The sequence below is a fragment of the Rhinopithecus bieti genome, unplaced genomic scaffold, assembly GCF_001698545.2.
Source record: "Rhinopithecus bieti isolate Rb0 unplaced genomic scaffold, ASM169854v2 scaffold_67661, whole genome shotgun sequence".
NCBI classification, from domain to species: Eukaryota; Metazoa; Chordata; class Mammalia; order Primates; family Cercopithecidae; genus Rhinopithecus; species Rhinopithecus bieti.
In genome coordinates this window covers 1-1,508 of record NW_016869162.1, presented here as the reverse complement: position 1 = coordinate 1,508, position 1,508 = coordinate 1, and the positions used below count along the sequence as shown (strand labels likewise).

General features: G+C 53.6%; 1 protein-coding gene across 1 annotated transcript; it reads right to left on the bottom strand.

The window, feature by feature from the left end:
* Nucleotides 1-78: 78 nt before the first annotated feature.
* Nucleotides 79-1,260, bottom strand: PRM3 (protamine 3). The gene has a single exon (XM_017866481.1). The coding sequence runs from the start codon at nucleotides 479-481 to the stop codon at nucleotides 158-160; it is 324 nt and encodes a 107-aa protein (XP_017721970.1). The 5' UTR covers nucleotides 482-1,260; the 3' UTR covers nucleotides 79-157.
* Nucleotides 1,261-1,508: the final 248 nt, after the last annotated feature.

Below are 1,508 nucleotides of genomic sequence, written 5' to 3'. Positions count from 1 at the left end.
ACACATGCATTCACACACGTGCACACATGGGACCAGAAGGGATAGGGCGAGGGGAACCAGACACAGGGAGAATTCCTCAGAGACTTTTTATTGACTCTTCTCTGAACGCGGTCGCCGGAGCAGCAGTGGGTGTCCCTTCCTGGGCCTTCGTCACCGGTCAGGAGTGTGTCTCCTTGGACTCAGGGCTCTGCTGGGCCTCGGCGTTGTCCTCCTGGGCCTCCTCCTGCCGCTCAGGCTCCATCAGCAGCAGCTTGCCCTGCACTGGCAGCTCCTCTTCCTCCTCCTCTTCCCCTTCCTCCTCCTCTTCCTCCTCTTCCTCACCCTCTGATGACAAGGAGAAGTTATCCTGACTCAAGCAGGCCACAAGCTTCTTCATGGAGGATTCGTGGCCCCGGCCATGGCCCATGCTGTGGCCCATACTGTGGCCCGTGCTGTGGCCTGGGCTGTGACCTGTGTTGAGCTTGGCACAGTGGGAACCCATGGTCCACGTTGCCTGTCTCTCTGGACAAGGAGGTGAGGTGGCTGGTGAAGGGGCTGTGAGTGGGGGCAGGATGCTGACGTCACAAAGGGAGCCCGCCCCCACTCGGAAACCTGGGTCTGAGCCAACAGCTAACTCAGACCTCAGCCACTGGCAGCTCCCAGCCCTCACAGGGAAGGTCTGCAAGGCTGAGCGTTGGGGCCAGTGCAGATACTGACACCATGGACCTCATTGGCCCTGGAGAAAGTTTCCCCTGTAGCTGGGATGGGAGTTAGAGATTGAATTTCTAGAAGCAGGAGGGGCACACACAGATTCCTCCCCACATCCCAGAAATCGCCAGCCAGAGAGAGCTGTCTCTGTCGAGTTTCTTGACTGCTGACCCTTGGAAATAAATCATCAAGCTGTGTACTTAAAGTGTATGCACTCTGTAAGCTCTACCTTCATAAAACTCAGGAACCCTTAGAACGCTTCCTTCAGGGGCCTGAAAGTGTGAAATCTTCTTGAAAAGCAACAGCTCCTAAGCTTTTTCTGTTTGTCCAAGGCATGGGCACAGGCCAGAAACCAAGCTGGGATGAACAAGGGGTTGCTTTGTCCCTGACTGATGCAAGATGGATGCCACCAACCAGATGCCACTCTTTCCAGGTCAGGGTGGAGTGACAACCTCTTAAGTGTTTTAGGGCCACAGGTCTCTTTGAAGACATCATGGAGCTGCCCCTTGGCACGGTTCCCCATCTATGTGGCACAATTTCAGCATGCGGGGAGGGGTTTTAGGACTTTGTCTTTTATACATTGAAATGAGTCTTTTGTACACTGCAGTGGTATTTTTTAAATTTAATTTTTTTCAGGCCAGGCATGGTGGCTCACACCTGTAATCCAAGCACTTTGGAAGGCGAGGCAGGTGGGTCGTCTGAGGTCAGAAGTTCGAGACCAGCCCAGCCAACATCGTGAAATCCTGTCTTTACTAAAAATACCCCCCCAAAAATTTTTTAAGCTCCTCCCGTTACTCAGGAGGTTAGGCAGGAGAATCACT